The sequence below is a fragment of the Gopherus evgoodei genome, chromosome 1, assembly GCF_007399415.2.
Source record: "Gopherus evgoodei ecotype Sinaloan lineage chromosome 1, rGopEvg1_v1.p, whole genome shotgun sequence".
Lineage (NCBI taxonomy): Eukaryota > Metazoa > Chordata > Testudines > Testudinidae > Gopherus > Gopherus evgoodei.
The window spans coordinates 110,247,901-110,274,720 of record NC_044322.1 but is presented as its reverse complement, the minus strand read 5'-3'; the positions used below and the strand labels follow the sequence as shown (position 1 = coordinate 110,274,720).

At 45.5% G+C, this 26,820-nt stretch overlaps 1 protein-coding gene across 1 annotated transcript in view; it reads right to left on the bottom strand.

Moving 5' to 3' along the window:
* CUL4A (cullin 4A) overlaps positions 1-15,742 on the bottom strand; it is an 80,160-nt gene extending 64,418 nt beyond the window's left edge. Inside the window, 2 exon segments of the mRNA XM_030568911.1 lie at positions 13,764-13,879; positions 15,521-15,742. Of these exon segments, the coding sequence (XP_030424771.1) occupies positions 13,764-13,879; positions 15,521-15,683 (279 nt within the window). The 5' untranslated portion in view covers positions 15,684-15,742.
* Between the last annotated feature and the right edge of the window lie 11,078 nt (positions 15,743-26,820).

Sequence of the window (26,820 nt, the reverse complement as noted above, 5' to 3'; positions counted from 1 at the left end):
CCCCGCCTGGCAGGGGCTGGCGGACAGAACCCCAGACCAGCAGCAGGCTGAGAGGCTCAGCCCACTGCCGGTCTGAGGTTCCGTCCGCCGCCCCCACCCCAGTTTGGGGTTCCGTCCACTGATCCCATAAATGTAAAATGTATTACTGGCACGCAAAACCTTAAGTTACAGTAAATAAATGAATACTTGACACACCACTCTCAAAGGGTGCCAACCCCTGGTCTTGACACACACAAACTGTGGCCACTTCAGACATCAGCTCCTCTGTATGCTTTGACAACCCATGTAGGCTCAACAATCTCTAAGTAGCGATCACAGTAGTGAGTCTCATATACATGTGTATATAACTTCAAGTCCACGCAAACTGCGTATGAAGTACTTTCCAATTTATTCGTAAAATGTGTGGAAGGTTTAGATTGATAGTTAACGTAAGTATGAACATATTAAATTTGTGCTACATTTTTCCCGAGGAAAAAGACTAAGGTTCATATAGTGCCTTTAATATATTTAAAACTCATATTGACCCCCCATGAAACATGACTGCCAGAAATTATTCTGAATTTAATGAAGTGTTAGATTAAACAGACTACTGAAGGACACAGGGCAAGGATGCTTCAAGATTTTCTCTTAAATATTTGCTAGTAGTCAATTATTGGAATAATATTGATAAAAATGGCAAGGGGCAGAGCATGATTAGCTATCAGGAACAGTATTACATTCATTGATAGAGAATGGGAACGTGTAAAAGAAACATAAATCTCAACTACTGGCATAATTAAAAGATCACATCACTTAAACTTAGTTTTCTGTCATTTTCATGAAGGTTTGGTGGCATAAAATCACCCCTTAATTAGGAACACATACTGCACATCTGGAGGCTTCAGATCACACTTCTCAGCCCCTCTTCCCTACAACATAATCCAAAATGTGTAATAAAGACCCAGTACAAGATAAAAAGAAAATGGGAGCAGAAGCTTGAAATGACACGGGGTAAACCAGTATACAGTGTTTCATTAACCTCAGTTTCAAAATATGTGATAGTTTTAATAAACATGGAGACAACACCATGTTTCTGTGGGATAGAAGGAAATTCAGATATAAAAGAAAATTAATATAATGAAGTAGTTGAGAGGTATCTTTTATTGGACCAATTTCTGTTGGTGATAGAGACAAGCTTTCAAACTCTGTGTAAGTTTGAAAGTTTGTCTCTCTCTCACTATCAACTGAATTTGGTCTAATAAAAGAAATTAGCTCACCCACCTTATCTCTCTAAATTAGTTTTCACAATTTTAAGTAATATCTGCAGTAAGTTTTACCAAGTGGTTATTTAAATTTTTTAAGTTCACTTATCCAAAATTAGAGGTGTACACAAAAGGAAAAATTTTGAAGAAGAGAATGATTTATAACTCTTTTGGACTGTAGTAACGGAGAGTAGAAAGGGGTCATGCTAGATAAGCCAGTTTCATTATCCTGGGAAATACCTAACTGGAACGTGGAGCAAAATGAGGGAGAGAAGGTCAGTAGCAGAGAGAGGAACACACCGGTAGGAAAGGGAAGAAAGTGGTAAGAGTGAACAGCAGGAATAGAGGGAAGATGAGTTTAACAAGAAATGAACAACCAAGTAGAAACTAATAGAACTAAAACGGAAAATATAGTGGGGAGTAAAAGGAAAGGAATAAACGAAGGTTAAAAATTTGAGAAGAAGAGAAAAACCTGCAAAAGGTTATAGATGACAGTGTGAAATACAGAGGGGAAAAATAAGATTTCCTACAATAATTTTAAGTCAAAATGTGTGAAATGAAAGAAAGGACAGGTGAAAATGAAACCAAGAACAAAACAAGTGTGACGGTGTGTTTTAAAATGTGATTTCAATGGAAAACACATTTGTTCTGAAGATCACAGTATTTCAGATACAGACGCATGGGTAGCTGAAATCAACAGAAATGAAATATGGAGAAATATAGGGTGAGGGCTCCAGCTGAGGGTGCAGGCTCTGGGGTTGGGCCAGAAATTAGGAGTTCAGGGTGTGGGAGGGGGCTCCAGTCTCGGACACAGGGTTGGGCTGAGGGAAAGGGATTAGGGCTGGGGCAAGAGGTTGGGGCATGGGAGGGGGTTAGGGGTGCAGGCTCCGAGCGGTGCTTACCTCAAACATAAGCAGCAGCATATCCCCCCTCCAAGTGGCTCCACAAACTGCCCCATCTGCAGGTGCTGTCCCTGCAGTTCCCATTAGCCGCAGTTCCCGGCCAATAGGAGTTGCGGGGGTGGCACTTGGTGTGAGGGCAGCACACGGAGCCGGAGGAGGGACATGCTGCTGCTTCCAGGAGCCTTGGCACGCACGCGTGGAGCAGTCTCCGATCCCACTCCCCGGCTGGAGCAGGGCAAGCCCCAAATCCCGCTTCCAAGCAGGAACTCGAGGGCTGGATTAAACAGGCTGGAGGACTAAATATGGTCCTTAGGGCGTAGTTTGCCCACCTCTGCTATAAAAGGTGCTGGAAACATCTCAATTTTGTCTCTTTCCCATTCAAACCTCTAGACTATGAACTTATATTAATGGGAGCATTCTAACCAAGGGACTGAGGACCTTACAATTATTTGGAAGCAACCAGAGACTTAACAAACCAGCAGTTTATTCCATCACTGCTACAAGTCTGATCCAAGAACTTTGCAATTGTTGTATGTATTTGATTCCTTTAACCAATTTTAATTCTCACCTTTCTTTCATTTGATAAATAAACCTTTAGATACTGAAGGATTGGCAATAGCGTGATTACTGGGTAAGATCCAAGTTGTATATTGACCTGGGTATGTGGCTGGTCCTTTGGGATCAGAACAACCCTTTTGTTTGATGAAACTGGCTTTAAAGAACCACTCATCTTTAAGTCTACTGTCTGGGTGTTGAATTCAGGACTGAAATACTTAAGTAGACTGCTTTTCTGACTTCTTGTTAGCCAGTGTGGTGAAACAGAAGTTTACTTTTGTTGCTGGTTTGGCATATCTTATGGGAGAATTATCACTAGTTTTGGAGTGTGTCTGTGCTATTTCTCAGCAGTTTGCCCTGAATTTGGTATTCTCAGTTGTGACTCATGGCACAGTGACAGTGGGGAAGAAAAAAGAAGCTGCACCAGTGCTCACTCACCTCTCCCCGGCAGCTCAGACATGTCTGTTCGAGCATCTGAGGACAGGTAAATCACTGTGGGGGGAGAGGGTTCTGGGGGTGCCCCGGCCACTCAGGGATGTTAGTCCCAGCTGAGAGTAGGGGGAGGAGGAAGAGGATGATAGAGATAGAGTTCCCCCTTCCCCTTCCCTGCACAGAGCACCCAGGACTGGGTCAGATCAAGACCCAGAAACTTCCCCGGACTGCAGGAAGCTCTGCAGTGTGGAGAGAGGGGAGGACTTGGAGGAAAAGGGGAGCAGCTCCCTGTACAGCAGGGGTTGGCAACCTTTCAGAAGTGGCGTGCCGAGTCTTCATTTATTCATTCTAATTTAAGGTTTCATGTGCCAGTTAATACATTTTAACGTTTTTAGAAGGTCTCTCTCTATAAGTCTATAAACTACTCTTGTATGTAAAGTAAATAAGTTTTTTAAAATGTTTAAGAAGCTTCATTTAAAATTAAATTAAAATGCAGATCTTATCAGTTTAGTGCAGTGGTTCTTAACCTGGGTGCACGCACCCCACGGTGCAAAGATACTTTGCGCCCCCCGCACATCAGTTCATTGAGGGGCAAATCCCAACGAGCCTTTATAGACCCCAGGCGCCAGCCATGCCCAGGGACTGCTCCCCAGACCAGGTTCCCCCCTCCCCACCCCTTGAACTCCCCTGGAGGGGGCACAGCCCCCCTGCGAGCCCCCTCACCCCACCTAGGGCCCCCGTCCAGAGTCCACTCACTGGCTTTGCCGGGCTTGGGTTGCTGCAGCAGCTCGGCAGGGAGGAGTTGCCGTTCGGAGGCAAGGGAGAGCCAGAGTATGCCACTTGTAGCAGCAGCGAGCCCCAGCCATGGAGGAGCCGGTGCAGTGCAGAGGAGCAGCAGCCCTGCAAAGGCAGCAGCGCCCCCTGCCCAGGCTGCGACCTGGTGCCCCCCCGGGGGCTCCTGTAGGCTGCAGTGGATATACGCGGGCACCAGCCCCCATGCGCCCCCCAGCTCCTCCCTCGCCTAGGGTTACCGTATTTCAACAATCAAAAGAGAGGGGAGAGACCTGCCCTAGCCCCACCCCCAGCCACTCCCTCCCACTTCCCACTCCAATTGCCCCGGTCAGAACCCCCAACCTCCCCCCCCGCTCCTTGTCCTCTGACTGCCCTTCCTGGGACCCCTGCCCCTAACTGCTCCCCCAGAACCTCACCCTACCTAAGCCTCCCTGCTCTTTGTCCCCTGACAGCCCCCTCCTGAGACCCCCGCTACCCTAACTGCCCCCCTAGGATCATACTCCCTACCTGTCCCCTGACTGCCCCAACCCTTATTCACACCCCCGCCCCCAGACAGACCCCCGGGGACTCCCACGCCCCATCCAACCACTCCCCACCCCGACAGGACCCCCAGAACTCCCAACCCATCCAACCCTCCTCCTGCTCCCTGGGACTCCCTTTACCATGCCCATGCCAGTCAGACACTGGCTATACGTGGAGGCAAAACTCCACGCAGAGTGCTGAGGCAACAGGAGGGGGGAGAGCTGAGAGGGGAAGCTGCGGGGAGGGGGGCAGCGGCGGCAGCTCACACTTCCAGGAGCTGCAGAACCCAAGCGTGGTGAGGAGGGAACCGGGGGGCACGCCTGCCCAGGCTGTGGCCCGGTGCCCCCCCCATGGGGGGGGCTCCTGCAGTGGATGCATGCAGGCAGCTTTCCCCATGCACCCCCCAGCTGCCCCCTCGCCATGTTCAGGCTCTGCGGCTCCCGGGAAAGAGAGCAGCCGCCGCCCCTCCCACAGCAGGCTCAGGGCCCCACACTCTGGCAGCTCACACTCCCGAGAGCTGCAGAACCCAAGCACGGTGAGGTGGGAGCCGGGGGGCGCGCCTGCTGCCAGTCTGGGCTCTCTGCCGCTGCCGCCGGCCCCGCTCAGCCTCCTGCCGGCATGGGGTTCTGTTCACTCTGCCGATTGTGCACTGAGCGGGGATGGTGGCCAGGACCCCAGCTGGCAGCTGCGTACCAGGCAAAATCAGCTCACGTGCCAAAAGTGGCACGCATACCATAGGTTGCTGACTCCTGCTGTACAGTGGCCCCTCCCTCCACCCGTGCACCAGGGAACATCCCCGCACCCAGAGCTCCCCACTGAGTCCCCCCTCCACCCAAACCCCAACCTTCACAAACCTCATCCCCCTAAATCGGGAGCTCCTCACACCCAGAACCCACCCCCCCATCAAGCTCCCCTTGCATCAGGATCCCCCCATACCCAGAACACCCCCACTGAGCCACCCAAACCCCCACCCCACTGAGCCTCACCCCCGGCATCAGGAGCCCCCCACACCCAGACCGCTACTCCACTGAGCCCCAACCAGCTGCACCCTGACCCCCCCCACCAAGCCCCACCTCCCCCCGCCCTTCCCCACTGAGCCCTAACTACGTTCACCTGGACTCCCCTGCCAAGTCCAACTCCCCTTGCACCCAGAACTCTGCACCAAGCCTCTGTACATCCAGATTCCCCGCTGCACTCAGATGCCCCACAAGCTGCCCACACCCAGATTGCGCCACACAGAACTCTGGTACTGGAGGGAATTCTGCACCGACAAATTTAAAATTTTAAAATTCTGCAAAATTCTGCATATTTTATTTGTCAAAATAACACAAACAATATAATCACACCACTTTCAGTTATGTTGGTAATTTATTTCAAAATAAATGTCAGCAAATAATTGAAAATGGTGTGATTATATTGTGTTGTTCTGACAAATAAAATACGCAGATTTTTGCAGAATATTAAAATATTATGCGCAGAATTTTTAGGTGCAGAATTCCCTCAGGAGTAACTGATTGCTGGGCAGTAATGGAGCAACTACTTTACTTCCACACACAGTCCTCTGGAAAAAAATGCATATTTTACAAATTTTCTAATTGGACCAACAGCACAGAGAAAGCCATCATTTTCCATTCCTTAATAAGATTATAACCTCACCATACATAGAGACAAAAAGCACCATTGTTAAGTAAGCACTGTTACCAAATGATATGACATGCATACAAGCATCACTAAATAAAGATCTAGTGTATCCAAATGTGTATGCCTCCTAGGTCTAGATCACTCTCAAAGTTTAAGTTTTCATCTTACAGACACTGCAGACTATGTAAACCTCTTATGACAAGCACGGTGAAGGGAAAATAGTACCAGTATAGTTACTGTATCAGCATGATTCTATTTTAAAATTACATATGCCTACAACCATCAAGAGAGACTTTCTTATAGCCTTTAGAGAGAGAGAGTCTTCATCTCATAACACAAATCATTCAATAAAGGGGCCTGATCCTGCAAACCATTAATCACACAAATAAGGGTTCTCAGGGTCAGGCAAAAAAGTAAAAACTGGAGGGTGGTGGCTCTAAGAGGAAGAATTAATGTTGTTGTTTCTCAGACAAAAATTCTGTAGGTGTGTTAATCAGTGGTATGAACCTTCCTGCAGAATTATGCACTTATCTGAACATACCCATAGTTTTTAATAACGTGTCTATAAAAGCAAGTTTTGTTTGGAGTACTACCTCTCATCCTTAATTATTAACTATATTGTTTGGGAACTCAGCAAAACTACCCTTAGAATTTCACTCAAATAAACTGGTAACCAGTGCAGTATGTGAAGCACAAGTGCATTGTGCTCCCCAAAGGAAGCACTCCAACTCAGCAGCCATATTCTGAACAGGCCTATTTAGACAGAAGTAGAGTGCTCTGCAATGAACCAATTTGGAAGTGACATTGGGGTGCATAACCAAGGGGAGCTTCATATTCAAGAATGATCACAATCTCCTTACCAAGCATGGTTTCAAGGAAAAATATGTTGGACCACTGCTGATACTTGAACATTCAGAAGCAACCGTGGGTCTGACAAGAGCACCAAGTAACAAGCATCAGTGACAAATGGCACACTAATTATTTCCATCAAGAGGAAAGGGAATTACTTTTATTTCCTCCCAACATGTTTTCTGCATTAGACATTCTGTAGACAGAATGCTGCTTAGTTATCTTCTGGAAATGAACAAATAGAGATATACAATTGGTGTCACTTGCCCTATAAAGGTACAGTACAAACCTGTTTACGTGCAGATGTTGGGAGTCAAGCCGTCATGACCGCATGTTAACAAGGCCATGCTGAAGTATCCTAAGATATCTATACTGTATACAAATGTATAATTATCTAGGATGACATACGTATTCACAGCGTCCCAAATACTGCAGGCCTATCTGTTAACAGTGCTTTGCAAGAATATAAATTCAAATGCGTAATCTAATAAAAACTATTACTATTACTACTACTACATAGGTGTGAAAGTAACTCAGGACACTTACCGGTAAGGGGCAGGGGCAGCTCTGGCCCGAAGAAAGGGCGGGGCCTTGGATGGAAGGGGCAGGGCTAGGGGTCAGCATCCACCAGCCAGCCCTTCCAGGCCACCTGGTCTGTGCCCTCCAGGGTTCCTGTGGCAATTTAAAGGGCTTGGGGCTCTGGACGCCACTGTTTCAGTAGCAGTGTCCGGAGCCCCAGGCCCTTTTAAATCATCGGCCCTGGGGCAGCTGCTCCCTTTGCCCACCCCGCCCATTGGCGGCTGAGGGGGGACAAAAGGGGCAGGGACCTTAAAGCGCTGCAGGGTCCTTTGCTGCAGCGGCGCTTTAATGTTGCTGTGCCCCCCATCGGCGACCCAGCACCGCCGTGGCAAAGGACCGTCCTTAAAGTGCTGCTGCAGCAGAGTTTTAATGTCCCGGCCCTTTTTGCCTCCCCCATCGGCAGCCCTGCTGGCAGGCCACCAACGGGGTGGGAGAGAAAGGGTCAGCAATGCTAAAGCGCTGCTGTGGTAGTGCTTTAACGTTGCTGCCCCTTCCCTCCTCTCTCCCTCCCGTCGGCAATAAAGATGTACAACGTTTCCACTCCACACTTCCTGTCAATTTTTACGTCAGTGAGTTAGTAAGCAAATCTGTAGTGGTATATAGCAAATCCCTGCACCGTGTGTTAACGAGTCTCACATGTTAAACAGGTAGCACTGGGAGGCATGGCGCTACAGTGCGTTAAGCGGATTCACACATCAACAGGTCTGTACTGTAATGCAATCCACGTTGCCTCACGTATATACAGTGGACCCCTGTTTATCCAGTTTAATTGGGACCGGGACCAGATCAGATAATCAAAACCCCAGATAAATTGGAGAATGGGAAAATGCAATGCTGCAGCACCATCAAATGGCCACAGGAGAGATCACCCGCTTCCGGCCCTGGATTCCTGGTTGTTCAGTAAATGTGGAGAGCCGTTTAGGGGAGAGACAGATAATCAGGGTTCTATTGTATTGAGCAGAACGACATGGACATGGCTGGGAGTGACTTACATGCTGGAGGCTGTTTGTGAGCAGTCCAGACTGGAGACTAAGGGCTTGTCTACATCAGAAAGTTGCAGCGCTGGTGAGGGAGTTACAGCGCTGCAACTTTGAGAGTGTCCACATCTGCAGGGCATCACCAGCGCTGCAACTCCCTGTTTGCAGCGCTGGCCGTACTCCCGTTTTGTCTCGGGTGTAGAGGATCCAGCGCTGGTGATCCAGCGCTGGTAATCCAATGTAGACAGTTACCAGCGCTTTTCTTGACCTCCGTGGAAGGAGGAAGCCTCTGGTAATCAAGCTGGTTTCCTTTCCCGGTTTGCTCTCTCGGTCCCGGAGCCAGCCAGCAAACCGCAGGGAAGGAGACCTGCTTGCTCGGGGTTCCGGGACCGAGAGAGCAAACCGGGAAAGGAGACTAGCTTCGCCGCGGTTTGCTCTCGCGTTCCCGGAGCCAGCCAGCAAACCGCAGGGAAGGAGACCTGCTTGCTCGGGGTTCCGGGACCGAGAGAGCAAACCGGGAAAGGAAACCAGCTTCGCCGCGGTTTGCTCTCTCGGTCCCGGAACCCCGAGCAAGCAGGTCTCCTTCCCTGCGGTTTGCTGGCTGGCTCCGGGACCGAGAGAGCAAACCGCGGCGTTCCCGGTTTGCTCTCTCGGTCCCGGAACCCCGAGCAAGCAGGTCTCCTTCCCTGCGGTTTGCTGGCTGGCTCCGGGACCGAGAGAGCAAACCGCGGCGTTCCCGGTTTGCTCTCTCGGTCCCGGAACCCCGAGCAAGCAGGTCTCCTTCCCTGCGGTTTGCTGGCTGGCTCCGGGACCGAGAGAGCAAACCGCGGCGTTCCCGGTTTGCTCTCTCGGTCCCGGAACCCCGAGCAAGCAGGTCTCCTTCCCTGCGGTTTGCTGGCTGGCTCCGGGACCGAGAGAGCAAACCGCGGGGAAGCTGGTTTCCTTTCCCGGTTTGCTCTCTCGTCCCGGAACCCCCCTTGAAGCCGCCCAACAGCACTGCAGTGTGGCCACATCTAACACCACTTGCAGCGCTGGTTGCTGTAAGTGTGGCCACTCTGCAGCGCTGGCCCTATACAGCTGTACTAATACAGCTGTAACAACCAGCGCTGCAAAATTTTAGATGTAGACATGGCCTAAGTAGCAAAGCAGTGTAAAGGGCACCCCAGGTAAGAGAACAGGAGTGACACAGCTACTCATCAGTCTAGATTGTACCCTGAGTATGTCACAAAAGGAAAAGAGAATACAATTAATCCACTGGAGCCAGAAGATAAATCATCGCCAGAGGAAGTAGCAGTGCATTTCCTCTCTAGTGCATCATATATAAAAATAAACAAAGCTATGTTTTATCAAATGCTTTGTAACGCCTTCACCCTAGGACTGGTTATTTTCTATTATAGAATTATAGTGCTTGTCTACATTACCATGCAATTTGAACTATGTTAATACAAACTAGGAACCTTTTAGTTTGTGCCCATGGCATCCACACAGGATTACAGTGCAGCACTTTGGTGAGCACTGCTATTCAAGCGCCCATAGATGAATCAATGATGGGTTTTTAAGAACAGGTTAGAAAAACATCTGTCAGGGATGGTATAGGTATACTTGACCCTGTGTCACCATGGGGCAGGGACAGAGGGGAAGAGAGGAGAAGAGGAAATGGACTAGATGACTCAAAGTCCCTCCAGCCCTACATGTCTATGATCCTATATTAGGAAATCAGCAGCCCTGGAGTAAAGGAATTACAAAGCACTTGAAAAGCATTGCTCTGTTTATTTTTGCTTTTAGCTTAGCTGAAGGCTCAGATTGGTGAAGAAGAGTGAGACTTCAGATATAGCACAACTATTATTTCTACAAACCACTACTCTTTTCAAAAATCTCCAAGCTAAATATTTTAGCAAGCATTGTAGGCTTAGGCATCATTATTGCAAATTCTTCCCAAATTTCAAAACTTAAGTATTTTAATTAGATTTTACTCACCAGTAATTATTTACAGTAATCAATAACAACATGGGAAATGACAGATTATAGCTTTTGGTTATGTGGCAGACCAACCTACTTTACACATGGGTTTCTGCAGGCCTGCTGGCCTCCTTTCATAATGATGAATAAAGACCATGAAGATCAGAGGGTAAAGAGAACCTATACACACAGGTTCCTCCCTGTACATGATTTCATATACAACACAAGGCAGTTAAAATGATCTGTAATCACATTTCTAGTCAAGCCTGAATTATCTTCTCTCTCCTCCTCTAGGTGAAAAAATAAGTGTGCACAGAAACATACAGTGGAACCCTGTTAATTAGCACTGATGACTGGAAGATCTGTTATGAATTAATGAATTGCCATTATGAATTAAGTTTCGCAAATTAGCATGAAAACAAGTGAACTGGCAATTTCCTTGCTTTTTCTTTCATGATGTATCCAAAAATCCATCCCATCCCTTCCCTTCCTTCCCACCCACCAAAATTCTTGTTCAGGCCTTGATAATTTCATGCTCATGCTACTATAATCTCATCTCAAACTCTGAAAGCAAGTCAAACAAAATTACAAACATCTGGACTTTCTTCAAATAAGAATGCACAAAAAATAGTTATGACTTTTCAGCCTTGAGCTTAAAACCCTTAAATAGGGATCAATGTTATTCAACTGGAATATTGCTGTCTTACAATGCCCAGAATGTAAATAATACAAGTCAAGTTGTCTATTTAAAAGGACAAGCTACATCCCTTTATTTTAAAGGTAGTACTGAATAAAAAAAAGAAAGTATTTTTAGAATTATACGTTAAATGCCCCCATAGGATCAGGGAGAAAAGGGCAATCAAGCCTTTACCAATAATAATTATTTTTAGGTCTTTAACATTCACATCCAATTCAGACTGCTAACTCCCAGCATGCTCTCTGTTAATGACCCCAAACCCACCACAGAACTCCAATGAAACTCGTAGACCACTTCTGGGGATATATAATTTCTTAGGCCCCAATACTGCAACAAGTAAAGCTGTGCAAAAATGAGGATATCTGCTTTATATCCACGGATGTGGATGCAAATATCTGCAGACCATGTTTGTAAATTGGATTCGGATACAAGTTTTGTATCCTCACAGGGCTCTAGCAATGAATTCCATGCATGCCCATGTAGAAACTCACTCATTTCAGTTGCACACAGAGGTGGTGCATCTTGCAGGACTAGGGAAAACACATTTTGTGTGTTTTGCAATGCTGCAGTTACTGAAATTTATAAATATTCTTATTTTATGTGACATAAAAAACAAAAGCTATAAAAAAGAATATGGAGGAAAACTACTGAAAACTGACCATATTTAAAAACAAAATAGAAAGGGAAGAAAGAAGGAAACAAGTCATGGTTATGTCCTTTACCCCTTCATGCAATGTTCTTTCATTATTTTAAACAAGAGTTTTAAAGTCTCTAACTGTCATGTAAATATAATAAATGTGTTGTTGCCCACCCAGGTCTGAACCAGGGGTGTTGACTCTGAAGCTTAATTGTGATAATGAATATTATGACATTGTTAACTATTTCACTGCAGACCAAATCATGCAAGGTAGAGAACCAATTATACTATGAGTATCTGCATAATCTAGTGAGTGTAACATTCCATTTCAGCATCCAGAACCAGCAGAGTTTGGGAGAGTATGACCACTTATTCGCCTTTCTTTCCCTCATTCTGACCCCTGCCAAAATGCATCCTCCACAGTCCTGAACATGACTAGCTAGTTAGATGGCCCTGTCAAGGCTGATTCCCCACTCTGGCATTTAGAGTGCAGAAGGTGAGGGCCCGCAAGGACTCTAAAAATTAATACTGGCCACTCCAGGCTTATATTAAATTTCGAAGGTTACAGCTTTTCTCTGACCTTGGATGGATAGATGCTGCCACCACCCAAGTGCAAAACCGGTTTGCGAACCCAGGAAGGCATACTCAGGAATTTCTTCCTGTGGGGTACCCTCAAGCCGTCCCCTCCCTCCCAATCTCGAGAAGACTGAGAAAGAAAACAAAGGAAATTAGATGATGTCACCAGCTAATTAAACAACATGTGCACAAACCTCTTAGGACACAAAATCAAATCCAGTTTTTTAAAAAGATAAAAATTAAAAACAAAAAGAAAAAATAAATTTGGAAATGTAGGCTATTGCTAGATTTAAAAAAAAAAAAAAGAAAGAATTAAGCATCAAGAATAACCTTCTTGAGGTCCAGCTTAAAGGTTACAAGCAAAACAAAAGCATTTGGGGTTAGCACAAAAGAGTTCACAAGCCATAAAGAAATAAAAAGAGAGAAACCTAATTGTGCCTTCCTAAACATTTCCTGATCTACTTACATATCCGGGGGTTTCAAGTGAGTAGTTTCAAGGTATGATTCAGGTGATTTTTTCATACCTGACCCAAAGCTTCTTACACCATAGTTGCTCTGTTCCCTCTCTCCAGAGAGCAACAGACAGACAGATCAAGGGGAAGTTTTTTCCCCCAATTTTAAAAAGTTCTAGCCTTTCTGTGGGCTCTTTTGGTCAGATGCCCACTCCTTTCCTTTTACCTATGTATCGCAGAGGGACTTTTTAACCCTTTACAGGTAAAGCAAGTAGAGAACAGCTACTAAGAAGGATTTTATAGCTAACTGGCTGGCTGGGTGTCCATAAAAGGAAGGTACTCCTTCCTCTTTTCATTTATCACAGGCCCCAATCCTGCTAGCTCTCTCTCCATGGACCATCAAAAAGTTTCCAAGGACAACATTTGGGGAGCCACTGATCCAGAAAACGACAAACATACATTAGAAACAGAATACTGACCTAATCAGTAGCCAGTTGATATAGATTGCAAACACAATAATCCTATTTACATATTTATGACAATGAAAATCCCAAAGCAATCAGTACTATGCTCTGCCGCAGGGGTCAGCAACCTTTCAGAAGTGGTGTGCGGAGTCTTCATTTATTCACTCTAATTTAAGGTTTTGCGTGCTGGTAATACATTTTAACGTTTTTAGAAGGTCTCTTTCTGTAAGTCTAGCATATATAACTAAACTATTGTTGTATGTAAAGTACATAAGGTTTTTAGAATGTTTAAAAAGCTTCATTTAAAATTAAATTAAAATGCAGAGCCCCCCGGACTGGTGGCCAGGACCCAGGCAGTGTGAGTGACACTGAAAATCAGCTCACGTGCCACCTTTGGCACACGTGCCATAGGTTGCCTACCCCTGCTCTACCACTTTCCTAGTTTAAAACAAACAAACCAAAAAAACCCACAAAACCTTAACTCTTACCTGATAGAGCTCTTCAAGGTTGTATTTAATGGAGGTGCTACTTTGTATAGCTCTCACTGCTTCATCAAGCTTCTGCCATGTGTCCTGCGTGTAATTATCAGGCAGTTTAGGTCTTTCTGTAAAACCAGATACAAGTAAGTAGAAACTGAACCCACAATACAAGTTTACTTATAGCTATATCTTTTAAAATACTTTTGAAATAATTTAATAAAGTGAAAGACACATTGGATTCCACTTTCACACTTTAAGTTTGAAATATTTTTTTAAAAAATAAAAGAATATTTGTAATACCATATAATATGGCAAAAGCCACTAAGTGCCATTTTTATCTCTGAATCATGGCATACAAAGGCCCTGCTCCTGCAAGAAGCTTCACATGGGTGCCCCTCTTCACATGCACAAATCCCTACTTAAATATCTGCCCAGACAGAGCAGCTTGCATGATCCTGGACAAAATCTGTAAAACATGTGCAAAGATACCACCTCAGAATGCACTCAAGAAGAAGGTGTTGCAATTTAAGGTTTTTTTATTATTATTTAATAAAACTTTAATTAAACATTCCAAACACTAGCAAACTAATGTGGTCTACTGCAATATCTTTGACACTACTCTAGTTTTAACACTATCTACACTAGATTTATTTCCTATATATTCTTTAAAGAGTAACTGACCACCAAACCATTGATGTACATTATCTCTGACTACACTGTGTGTAATACAACTTTTTACACATAACACATTTTATAACAGAACATGCTGTTAACTGAAACATTAGAAAGACTACAACACAAACTGTTATCTATACAGAAACTGCATCACTTAGCTGAGATGAGGAAAGGGAATACTAAGGCAGTACAGATGCCAGACACAGGACTGGTTAGACAGGGGAGTTGGGTTCTGCCCCAAATACACCACTGATGTGCTGCATGACCATGGACAAATCGCTACACTTTTTTATGCCTCATTTCCCCTATCTGTAAAAAGTGGTGCTGGAACTAAAGGTGCTGGGGGTGCTGCTGCATCCCTTGCTGGAAGTAACAACAAACACCAAATACATGGTTTCCATCATCAGCACCCCAGTAATACTGGCCCGTCTTTGAGACCTGCAGATGAGAGCTACACTAGGGCCCCTGTGCTCAGAACGCCATATATGTAAGTAAGCTGAATTAACTTCCTTGCGGCTGGAGGAGCAGGCCCGTTTGCCAAAAAAGTGACTGGCTAGCTGAGTAAGGGCCCTTGTAGCTGTTGAGGGGGGCACTGAGAGCAAGTTAGCCAAGTTGAGGCCTTTCCACAGTCCCTTTCCAGAGCAAACCCAGCCTGGCACGTATCTACTGGTGAGGAAGGACCTGGATCAGACCCCACACCACATGACCAGAGGAGCGGCGCTGGCAGCTGGGCAGGGGCTGCCCTCCTGGGGCGCAGGGCGCACCACGGCCCCCTGGAGAGCGACCCGGAGGCTACACTGACCCCCCCAGGGCAGGGTCCCCAGGCGGCCGCTCCCCACCCTGCCCTGCCGGTCACTGTTCGCAGAAGCAGCAGCCCGCAGACAGGGCCCCTCCCAGCCGGGCCCGGCGGCCTCCCTCTCCGGGGAAGGGGCGGGGGCAGCAGGGCCAGGAGCAAAGTAAACTCAGGTCAGGAAAGGGCCGCGGGGGCCACCGGCTGCGGCCGGCAGGCCGGGCCGGGACCGAACACGGGACACTTCGAGCCGCCGCCAGGCGCTGGGGACTCGCCCGCCCCGGCCCCGGCCCCGGCCCACCTCTGAAGTTCTTGATCACGAGCTTCTTGGAGGTGGCGGCGGCGGCGGCGCCCCCGGCCCGGGCTCCCGCGGCCGCCGCCGCCAGCGAGGCGGGCTTGGTGAGCCCGTTGGTGTGTCCCACCAGGGCCGACAGGTGCGGCTTCTTCTGCGGCTCGCCGGCCATGGCCGCCCCCTTCGTGCCCGAGCGCGGCTCCCGCCCCCCCGGGTCCGGCCGCCTGCTGGGAGCGGCTACTGCTCTGTCCGGCGGGCGGAGAGTCACCGCCAGCCCGGCCTCCCCCCGCGGCGCCCCGGGCCCAGGGGCCCCATCAACCCCGCCCCGCGCGGAGGGGGAGGGGGACAGGCCGGCGCCCGGCCGCGGCTGCAGCCGGCTCCGCCGTGTAGGCAGCGCGGCCTCGCTCGCAAGATGGCTCCCGAGAGCGGGGCTGGGGCTGGGGCTGGCGCTGCTGCCGCGCCGGACGCGAGAGATTGAAGCGCCTGCGGGGCGGCCTCCGGCCGGACTCGGCCCCTCCCTGGGGCGGGAGAGCGGCGGCTCTGATCCCCGGCCCGCGGGGGTAACCGTGAGGAGGCGCCGCCCGGCTCCCCCCAGAGGCCGAGCAAGAAAGTGAAGCGGCCTCAGGCCGGGGCTAGGGGGCCCGAGACGAACGGGGTGAGCGGCGGAGGGTCTGGCCCGTCTCCACGGAGCTCCAGGAGCTTGTTTTCCAGCCGCGCGAGTTCAGTCACGTTAGCGTCACATTCCTGAGCAGCTCCATGGCCTTAGCTGAGCACCTGCTTTAGCCTCGCCATTACTTTGCTATTATGTTAAACTAACGCCATTGGAAGGCCCAACTTTGGCCCATCAAGGCTTTGGCTTCTCTGCAAAAGTGGGTAGTTTTCACACTGAGATAGGCACCTACCTAGGTACAAAATTCTAGTGGAGACAAGACAGTAATTTTTACCTCTCTGTAGCCAGAGGTGAATTACAGTTTTCTGGGGCCCTGGGCCAGAGCAAGTGGGGGCCCTTCCCCACCCCTTCCACCTGCAGTCCTCCCCTGCTGGGGAGCAGGGTCAGGAGCTCTGGGCAGTGTGGGGAATGCCCCAGTACCCCAACCCTTCTCCCTGGCAAGAGTGCCAGGTGGAGCGGGTGGGTGCACTCAGTTTTCCAGAGGCCCCCAATTGGCTGGGACCCTGGGCATGGACCCCATTGGCCCAGTGGCTAATCTGTCACTGTTTGTAGTGGAGGTCAATCCAGGTTTGGGGGGTGGGGGGACGGTTGTCGCTCCTCAAGAGCAACACTATCAAGGTGGAATCTACCAGTGGCTTGCTTCTGCTCAACCTTTATGTCCAGATACATAGCTCAGGTAACTATGTAACATCACACATCTTTTCACAAAGAAAACAGGCCAAGACAGTAAAAATTTATGCGTAAACACAAAGCCCAACATTTCCTGGTGTTCCTAGTTTCCTCTTCCCAGCCCAAAACACATCCTTATTTTCAGAGCAGTGAACTCTAACCATTAAATTAAATGCTCTGACAAGAAGGGCCCAGGGCTTCACCAGCTGTTTTTAACTTCCCACTCTTGCTATGGTTGCAGCAGCTCCAATGGTGGTAAATGTCATAAGAGCACAGATGTTGACCAGCCTCATGTCATCTAAATCTAGACAGGTCTAGACAGCACGCTGTTTAAAATCAGTATTCCTACCATAGAAGAAACTGTAACAGTGGAGAATTGGACATACCTTTTTTCATGTTAATGATCACTTCTGAATTTTTTGACCCAAATGTGCCATTAAGAACTTAGAGAGCGAGAAGGTGGATGAATAGGTAATAGCTTGTATTGGCCCAACTTCTGTCTGTGAGAGATAAGTTGCCCGATAACAACTATGTGAATGAAACCAGACAATTGCTAAGATCTCAAATGAACTCACACAGGAAAATGATAAAAGACAAACATCACATCAGCTGTGGGTGAACTCTTTTCACAAGACACTCTATATCTGATTTATCAGTCCTCACTCTCAAAGGAAACATGCACAACTTTCAAAACATGAGCCTGGGAACTTAAATTTATAACTATACTTGAGACTAAAAATCTTGGACTGAATGGAGATACTGCATTTATGGCTTATTACTAAGGCTGTCAAGCGATTAAAAAAATAATTGTGATTAATCGTGCAATTATAAATATTAATCACACGATTTATTGCACTGTTAATAATAGAAACCATTTATTTAAATATTTTTGATGTTTTCTACATTTTCAAATACACTGATTTCAATTACAACACAATACAAAGTGTACAGTGCTCACTTTTTATTTATTTTTTATTACAAGTATTTGCACTGTAAAAAACAAAAGAAATGTTTTTAAGTTCACCTAATACAAGCACTGTAGTGCAATCTCTTTATCATGGAAGTTGAACTTACAAATGTAGAATTATGTACAAAAAACCTGCATTACAAAATAAAACCATTTAAAGTTTTAGAGCCTGCAAGTCCATTCAATCCTACTTCTAGTTCAACCAATCGCTCAAAACGTTTGTTTACATTTGCAGGAGATAGTAAAGAAGAAACAGGCAGCACTATGTCATCTGAAAGTGAGAAAAGGCACTCTCATGGCACTGTTGCAGCCGGCATTACAAGATATTTATGTGCCAGATGCGCCAAAGTTTCATATGTCTTGTCATGCTTCAACTTCCATTCCAGAGGACATGCTTCCGTACTGGTGATGTATTCTACTCGATAACAATCCAAAGTAGTGCAGACTGACACTTGTTTATTTTCATTATCTGAGTCAGATGTCAGCAGCAAAAGGTTGATTTTCTTTTTTGGTAGTTTGGAGTCTGTAGTTTCCACATCGGAGTGTTGCTCAAGACTTCTGAATGCATGCTCCACACTCATCCCTCTCAGATTTTGGAAGGTGCTTCAGATTCTTAAACCTTCAGTCTAGTGCTGTAGCTAGCTTTAGAAATCTCACATTGGTACCTTCTTTGTGTTTTGTCAAATCTGCAGTGAAAGTGTTCTTAAAACGAACAAGATGTGCTGGGTCATCATCCATGTCTGTTATAACATGAAATATATGGCAGAATGCAGGTAAAACGGAGCAGGGGACATAAAATTCTTCCCCAAGGAGTTCAGTCACAAATTTAATTAACACATTTAACAACAACAGCAGCAGGGAACCATGTCCTCTGGAATGGTGGCCAAAGCATGAAGTGGCATACAAATGTTTAGTATATCTGGCATGTAAATACCTTGCAATGCCAGCTACAAAAGTGCCATGCTAATGCCTGTTCTCATTTTCTGGTGACATTGTAAATAAAAAGAGGGCAGCATTATCTCTTGTAAATGTAAACTTGTTTTTCGTAGCGATTGGCTGAACAAGAAGTAGGACTAAGTGCACTTGTAGCCTCTGAAATTTTACATTGTTTTAATTTTGAGTGCAGTTATGTAACAAAACAAAATTACATTTGTAAGTTGCACTTTCATGACAAAGATTGCACTACAGAACTTGTATGAGGTGAACTGGAAAATACTATTTCTTGTTTATCATTTTTCCAGTGCAAATATTTGTAATAAAAATAATGTGCACTTTGATTTCAAGTACAACACAAGAATATATAAAAATGCAGAAAAACATCCAAAATATTTAATAAATTTCAATTGATACTCTATTGTTTAACAGTACAATTAAACCTACAATTAATCAAGATTACTGGTAATTTTTTGTAATTAATTTTTTGATTTAATCATGTGATTTAATGGTGATTAATCGACAGCCCTACTTATTACAACAATCTGTAACCTATTAATGCACCCCAGCTACCACTCCCCTCCCCCTACTTTCCTCCTTAGGACTGGAAGGTGTTAATAGGCCATTTCACCTTGATTGGTCCCTTGAAATATATTCTATTTATGCTAAACAATATGTTCCCCCTTATATAAAACTGTGACACTCTTGAGTATATTTCCCAGACTCGAAGAAGAGCTCTGTGTAGCTGAAAAAGCTTGTCTCTCTCACCAATAAGAGATATTACTTAACCCAGTAGTTCTCAACCTGGGGTACACAGTGGTCTTCCAGAGGGTACATCAACTCATCTAGCTAGTTACCTAGTTTTACAACAGACTACATAAAAAGCACTAGCAAAGTCAGTACAAACTAAAATTTCATATAATTATTTGTTTATACTACACTATATACACTAAAGTATAATATTTATATTCCAATTTATTTTATAATTATATGGTCATAATGTTGCCGGCAGATAACTGCCTGAGGCCAAGCAACAGCGGGGGGGTCCGTCGCCTGGTATGCCGCGCCAGTAAACACACCAGGGTGGAGAAGCAAACCAAGTTTATTTGAGATCTCAAAGCAGTGCAGGGAAATTGACTCAGATCAAGCACACCTAAAACAAGCAGTCTGTTCCTTTATATCCATGAGAACTTTTCTCACTGACTAGCAATCCCCCGTTTCCCCTCCCTCCTCCTCCTTCCTCCCCCTGTAGCAATTACGTAAACGCAGGTGCATTAAGTAATCTTGGCCGCGGCAGCTCGTTAGTAAGTTTTCCTTCTGCAAGTTATCTTGTCCTTCTGCTAAAGGTGCACAGGCCTCATTATTTCTGCTTTAGACCAGTTAGAACTGTTGCAACTGATAACGGCTGTTACACCTGGCCTTTTAGGTCGATTAAAGTTCAAACATGGAGGGACTCTTGTCTGCTGAGGCCTAAAACCAGGAAGGCTCCATACTCTTGTGGCCTTCCACCCTCCCGAGTTACGTAGGGTTATGCTTAGTGACACCAACAACTCCCTCCTTTGAGAATATTCAACAAACTTTTGGCTGAGTGTTCTCACATTTAAAGGATAACATGATTAAGCTCTAGGGAGCTGGAGTGCTTTACAGCAAGCAAGCAAGAGAAGAGTAACGATATACAACACCACACCAGTGAGCAGGAGGTGAACAATGCCTTCCCCTATTTTTTCCAGGTTCAGTAACCAGCCCCAGAGGGAATCAGAAAGAGTAGGTTTTCTTTCCTGGGTCTTCTACTATTTAAAAGCCTGTTTGGCTGACAGGATGTGCTTGTTAATATCCTGTGCGCTTTTTGGGACATAAGTACAGCATTTATTCCCTATAAGGGCGCACACCCAGCCCTGGGAAGCCACACTTCCACCCAGGAAGTGTCCAAGTATGTTTCCATGATCACAGATCAGATGGTATTCCTGATGCGTCTGTAAGGGCAGTGGGCCAAGTCTGGTACTAGATCCCACTGCAATGCCTTCCCAGCCTCAGTTATATTTAATACCATCTTTTTTTGGTGTAGTACTATAATACACCTGTTATTTAACTATTTTTAGGTACTGTCAAAAGGCATTTCCATTAATAGCATACATTATTAGTCACTGGAATGGTTTCAATACGGGTAAAATTTTTAGTAGCAGAACAAACTTTTTGGGTACTTTTTATTTAAAATTCAATTAGAGAGAGATATATATGCTGAAGGATTTATCCAAAACACAGGGCGCAGCCTGTAGAATAAACCCCAAAATTCAATTAATACCACATTTCCAAACATGGGTCCCACAAATGTTTTCCCACCAGTGTATAATTCTTTGTTTCTTTACCAGGATCAGTTTTTAATGTCCTTTTTAGTCAGGAATTCCTGGACTTTGGCAATTTTAGTGGAGCAAGTGTTCCTTTTTTTTTTCCAAAACAGTCGTGGTGCAGCATTCCATAGGGGAGAGGTTACTAGCACATCACCCTGTACTTTTTTCCCTACTGTCCAGAAGGCACAGTGGAGCTAGAAGGTGAAATAGGCTAATCATTAGTAGGAGAATTTTTTCGAGGTGGAGGGGTCTTTTTGCAGTGAGAATCTTGGGTCCAGGCAGTCAGTCTTTGGCACTTTACAGCGGTGTTGGTAGGTAGCAGGACTTAATAAGGGCCTTTCCAGCATGGAGCCAAGGCAGTTTTTTGTCGGTGGACCTTTACATCAATTCCGTCTCCTGGTTCCAAGGAGTGGCAGGGCTGATAGGGTCTTTGGGTAGCCCTTCTTTACCTGTGAGAAAAGAAACTTAACACATTTCATTAGTGCCTGGCAATGTTTTGCAAATCTTATAGCTGCGTGGGCAAATTTAAGCTCTTCTTTTTCTGGTTGTTAGCCAAGTTTTAACTGTGAGCAGTGTTTTTGAATGGAGTCAGTGTTTTATTTATAGCCTGAGCTTGCTATTTTATTTTATTTTATTTTTTTCAGTTAATTCATTCTGTTCTTTGTTCTTCTTTCCTTCTTGGCTTTTTTTAACCTGCAAAGGAAACTTTCACTTTTTACTTATACACTTTTTTTCCAACAATGAAGACATAAACATTGTCATTATACAGTACATTAGTCTTATTATTTAATATATGCCACACACACCCTTTTACTAAAATAACCTTATTACAGAGCTTTGGAGCAACAAGCCAGGACAAGCACACCCACTTTGAGGAGTTCACTCAATACAACCTTTAGTTCAATAGCCTTCCACCATTCCCAGCCCTCTGGCTAGAAATCTGAGGTAGCCAGAAAGATCCCATGTACAATATGGGGAGTGGGTTAACTTTTCATGTCTTTGCTTTCAAAGACTGTTGGTATGCAAATTTTAACAACAATTTTGCAATTAACAGTTTGACCAATAAAGTTTCTTTTCCTTACTTAAGGAAATGCATTAGACTTTAGTATATTACATTCTCCTGATTTATTTAAACACTTTGTATTTCAAGTTGAACAAAACAAATATCTGCATTTTAATTTAACCTTTTTGTTTGATTTTAAACTAGACTATTTTATAAAAATATTAAACACAAAAATTCCGGCCACAAGACAAACACCACAAGACAGAACATAGAACACAAAACATGATTTCTATTGTACCAGTAAATGCATGGTACGTTGAATGCTGTTCAGCTGGCATCAGTTTTCTCTGATTATTTGAAAGACAAAAAAAAGAGAGGTCTACCCACCCCTTCTGGGCAGACAATCATTGCTTGAAATATACAAATACTCTTGTTGGCTTCAGGCAAAACAGAGGAATTACCCCATAGTTTCTTGTATTTGTTTCATAGGCAGCCCAGGTTTTCAATTACATAACACTGTATACATTCTTTAGCTAATTTAACTAAATTGTTTATAGCCACACCAAATGATTGCAATTCAATAACTTTTTGCCTGAATTTATTTACAAACATTTTACAGACACCAAAAACTTTTTTTTTCTTTAGCATTTTTACAAAGTTTAACTGCTGTTTTGTTCAGCAACTACAGAGTTAACTTTTTACTCTTCCTTAAATTACTTGCTTGTCTCCCAACAGCCACTTTTATCAACTTAAATCACCATTTCAAGTAAGTCCTGGGTATTTGAAATTTTCATGCTTACACTTACTGACTCCTTTTTTCCACTACACCCTTAAAGTTTTCCAACCTGCTTTCCAATCTCTCTCTCTCTCTGTTGCCTGCCTACCTGGGCCCGATCCTGCTTTTTTTGCTGAACCGTCCCTTTCATGGGCACCAACTTGTTCCACTACCAGTTTAGCTAGGAGGGTGGGCTTCTCATCTAGCCCGCACCCCTCCTGGTCTCTTCCCTAAAACATTTTTACTCACAAGACTACCCGAGTCCTCCTTCATGAGGCTTGCCACCTGGACAAAAACACATGGCCCATTGGGCCAAGGCCATTTACTTAACATATAATTTAAAGGACTATTTTTAGAGGGTTTACCCAGAGACTCATTCATCTGTTTGACACTTAAACAGAAAAGAGAATTACACAGAGAGCAGAGGGAATTACAGTCTAAGCCAGACTTTCCCACTTTTATACACTGACTGCTACAGGGGATGGGACAGAAGGATCTTAATTCAACCTCAGAACTTCCTTGCACGCATGGCTTCCACTCTGAGGAATTACGAACAAGAGGTTCAGTTCCGCCCACACTCCTAACGCCCAAATGAACAGAGCAGAAAAACAACAGTAACCGGTTAAATAGAACAGAACCAGATAGCCTTTTTTTATCTTATTAGGACTCACTTTTACTCATGCAGTTCTCAACATATAACACCAACAGTACCAAGCAAAGCAAACACAAAACAACAAGGGTAAAACAAATAGACGGTGTAAATTCTGCAGGGCTCCCCCCTTCTTAATTGCTCACCAAACTGTGACAAATTTCTGTTACCAATCTATCCCTCATGTCAGGTGATCAGGCTGACACTACAGGATCGTTGGGGGAAGATAAAGAAAACACACCATATAACTGAATTTTAAAGCTTCATTAATAAAACAACAACAGAGAGTGTTGAACACTCCTACATCACTCAGGAAAACATTAATGCCCCAAGCCCCTTTCATACCCACACACATACGTCCAGACTGGCCACTTCTGTGTATAATGTTCAGAGAAGGGGGGAGAGGTGGACAGGAGATTATCCTGTATACAGCTTGTTCAGAATTTCTAACATGCTTCCGCTCTTTGGAGGGCTGTTCTCTTGCACCCTGGAATCTTCTGCAGTGTCTTTTTCAGAGATTCCAGTCCAGGTCAGCTGCCTGCGGCTTCTTCAGTGTCACCAAGCCACACCGGCTCCGGGGTCACAAAGGCACACTGTTGGATTTTACTGGACAGTTAAGCTTTGCAAATGTAATCTTAGTTCTGTAACTTGTATTGCCTTTGGTTCGCCTCTGTCTATATTTTTTCCTTTATAGCCAGCTGGGGCCGAAAGCAGTTTTTCTTTGTACTTAGCATAGTTTGCTTTGATTCTTGACCTTGAACGCAGAGCAATCTCCCCCTTCCATCCCTGGGCCAAGATGATTTTTAAATTAACCCGTTCCTTTCCTTAATAGACAAATTTGCTCACCCTGTGTTAGGGCTTTTTGGTGATTAAATGCTCCTCTTAGATGTATGATCGTATCTAGATTGAAGTACCTTCTAGTGGGCATTGTTTAGATGGATTTTCACACGTGTAAATATTCCAATTCTTTAAATACCTGCAGGTTGTTGAACCATAATGTACGTACATGTAATATGCTGGGGTACCCTAGGGGGTGAGGTGGAATGTTTAGACTGCCCTCCCCACCCATTTTCCACTTACACACACAGGGAGGGTGCCCTGTCCGCGCTAGCGGCTCATAAACTAAGGATTTTTCCCTACAGGGTACTCACACAGGAGAGGCTAACGAGGATGGCCACGACCCTTCTACACCTTCCTTCAGCAAAGAGTGTCGGCTAGTCTCTGGGAGACGGCGCCGCTTACTCTGATTGCATCCAGTGAGATGATCAGACTGTCAGTAGCCCACACGGAAAGGAAAGGGGAAGGGAAGATGGGTACACACACTCCTAGACCCAGGCAGCTTCCTGACCGGACGATGCCAGGCCAAGTCAGCCCACCATGGGTTGGACCTTCTAAAGATCCACTAGTTACTGGGCTTGTGTTAGAGTAGTCCTGGTCACGAGCTTTTGCTTCACAGGGTATTCTGGGCGTCTTCCGGTAACAGTCACTCACACTGGCCCCCAGTACCATTCTGAATCTGATCTTGCTTTTTAGCTACAACAGGGAGAGAGTGCACTAGGACATAGGGTCTCCCCTTTCTAGGCAGGTCCCTCCTTTGTTCCTGCACTATCCCTAACCTGCTTTTGGATCCTTGCACTCTGCCAGACAGAGGGAAGAACTGGAGCTACAGTGAGGTATTTTTACAAGAGCTCTCCATACAAACAGCTTAGAAGCTACCCATTTACTGACAAAACAGGAGTAATTGGAGGATCATGTTATAATTAAGTGATTCTTCCGGTGGCCACCTTTCTGGTCCTCTAGTTGATATTGAGGCCAGTTTACTATACAGAACTTTTTAGTTTACTTTTAGTTAGTGGATCTGATCCAAGCACTTCCCAATTCGCTAGAATGCATTCTAAGGGTGTACACCGTGCCCTGCCTGTACTCTGTCCCTGCCCCATATCCTAGGGTGACACTGGGCGTCCCCAGGTCATAACAGGCAAAAATCCAGACCACTGGACTGTTCCTACCTTATCCAAGGGACCGGTTCCTCACCGTCGCCCTCAACTGCTTCTCCACTACTCGAGCGCGTTGCACCGTTGTGCCGTCTGGGGTCAGTCGAACTGCATCTCCGCTGAGGCCCCCGGTGAAGTCACCGGTGTGCGCTGGGCGTCGGTCGTCGCTGCAATCCGTCGACCACCAGAAGGGATCCAGGCAAGGCTAATTTTAGCCTCAACGCCCCACGTTGGGCGCCAAGAACTGTTGCTGGCAGATAACTGCCTGAGGCCAAGCAACAGCGGGGGGGTCCGTCGCCTGGTGTGCCGCACCAATAAACACACCAGGGTGGAGAAGCAAACCAAGTTTATTTGAGATCTCAAAGCAGTGCAGGGAGATTGACTCAGATCAAGCACACCTAAAACAAGCAGTCTGTTCCTTTATATCCATGAGAACTTTTCTCACTGACTAGCAATCCCCCGTTTCCCCTCCCTCCTCCTCCTTCCTCCCCCTGTAGCAATTACGTAAGCGCAGGTGCATTAAGTAATCTTGGCCGCGGCAGCTCGTTAGTAAGTTTTCCTTCTGCAAGTTATCTTGTCCTTCTGTTAAAGGTGCACAGGCCTCATTATTTCTGCTTTAGACCAGTTAGAACTGTTGCAACTGATAACGGCTGTTACACCTGGCCTTTTAGGTCGATTAAAGTTCAAAAATGGAGGGACTCTTGTCTGCTGAGGCCTAAAACCAGGAAGGCTCCATACTCTTGTGGCCTTCCACCCTCCCGAGTTACGTAGGGTTATGCTTAGTGACACCAACAATAATGAGAAAGTAAGCAATCTTTCAGTAATAGTGTGTTATGACACTTTTGTATTTTTGTCTGATTTTATAAGCAAGTAGTTTCTAAGTGAGGTGAAACTTAGGCATACACAAGACAAATCAAACTCCTGAAAGGGGTACTGTAGTCTGGAAAGGTTGATAGCCACTGTCTTAACTCAGCAAAGAATCCTGTGGCACCTTATAGACTAACAGAGGTTTCGGAGCATGAGCTTTCGTAGGTGAATACCTACTTCGTCAGATGCATGTAGTGGAAATTTCCAGGGGCAGGTATATATATGCAGGCAAGCTAGAGATAATGAGGTAGTTCAATCAGGGAGGATGAGGCCCTGTTCTAGCAGTTAAGGTGTGTAAACCAAGGGAGGAGAAACTGGTTTTGTAGTTGGCAAGCCATTCACAGTCTTTGTTTAATCCTGAGCTAATGGTGTCAAATTTGCAGATGAACTGAAGCTCAGCAGTTTCTCTTTGAAGTCTGGTCCTGAATTTTTTT